This window comes from Antrostomus carolinensis, unplaced genomic scaffold, assembly GCF_000700745.2.
Source record: "Antrostomus carolinensis isolate BGI_N321 unplaced genomic scaffold, ASM70074v2 scaffold46788, whole genome shotgun sequence".
Classification (NCBI taxonomy): Eukaryota; Metazoa; Chordata; class Aves; order Caprimulgiformes; family Caprimulgidae; genus Antrostomus; species Antrostomus carolinensis.
This window is the reverse complement of record NW_010334740.1, coordinates 8272-8625: the sequence shown is the minus strand read 5'-3', so window position 1 is coordinate 8625 and position 354 is coordinate 8272. Positions and strand designations below refer to the sequence as shown.

The 354-nt window shown below is 57.3% G+C and overlaps 1 protein-coding gene across 1 annotated transcript in view; it reads right to left on the bottom strand.

Annotated features, from left to right (window-relative positions):
* Window positions 1–132: 132 nt before the first annotated feature.
* The window catches only part of LOC104529853 (ras GTPase-activating-like protein IQGAP3), a gene marked incomplete at its 5' end in the record, with an annotated part of 8490 nt that continues 8268 nt past the window's right edge, over window positions 133–354 (bottom strand). The window contains one exon of the mRNA XM_010174275.2: window positions 133–246. Within this exon, the coding sequence (XP_010172577.2) occupies window positions 133–246 (114 nt within the window). The remainder of the gene's footprint in view (window positions 247–354) is intronic.

Genomic DNA, 354 nt, shown 5'->3' with positions numbered 1-354 from the left:
AAGCCATTGCAAGCAGCAGCTCTCCCCACCATGGGGACACGTTGCCCCAGGAGCACTGACCCTGAGGTTTCTCTTTGGTAGGATTCCATCACCTCCTGCCCCCCCGTAGCCCTCCTCACCCACCCACCCCTGTTACTTCTTGAAGAATTTCTTGTTGAGGAGGAAAATAAGCAGGTTGACGTTGACCTTGGCCTTATCAAACAGTTTCATGACGGCTACGCCCTCGTATTGCAGCTGCAGCAGGTCCTATGGGAGAGGTGACCGTCACCATGGCCAGCCCTGTGCATCCAGCCAGGGGAGGGGGCTGTCCCCACCCTCAGCCCCCAGCTGCAGCATAGAATCATAGACCGGTCT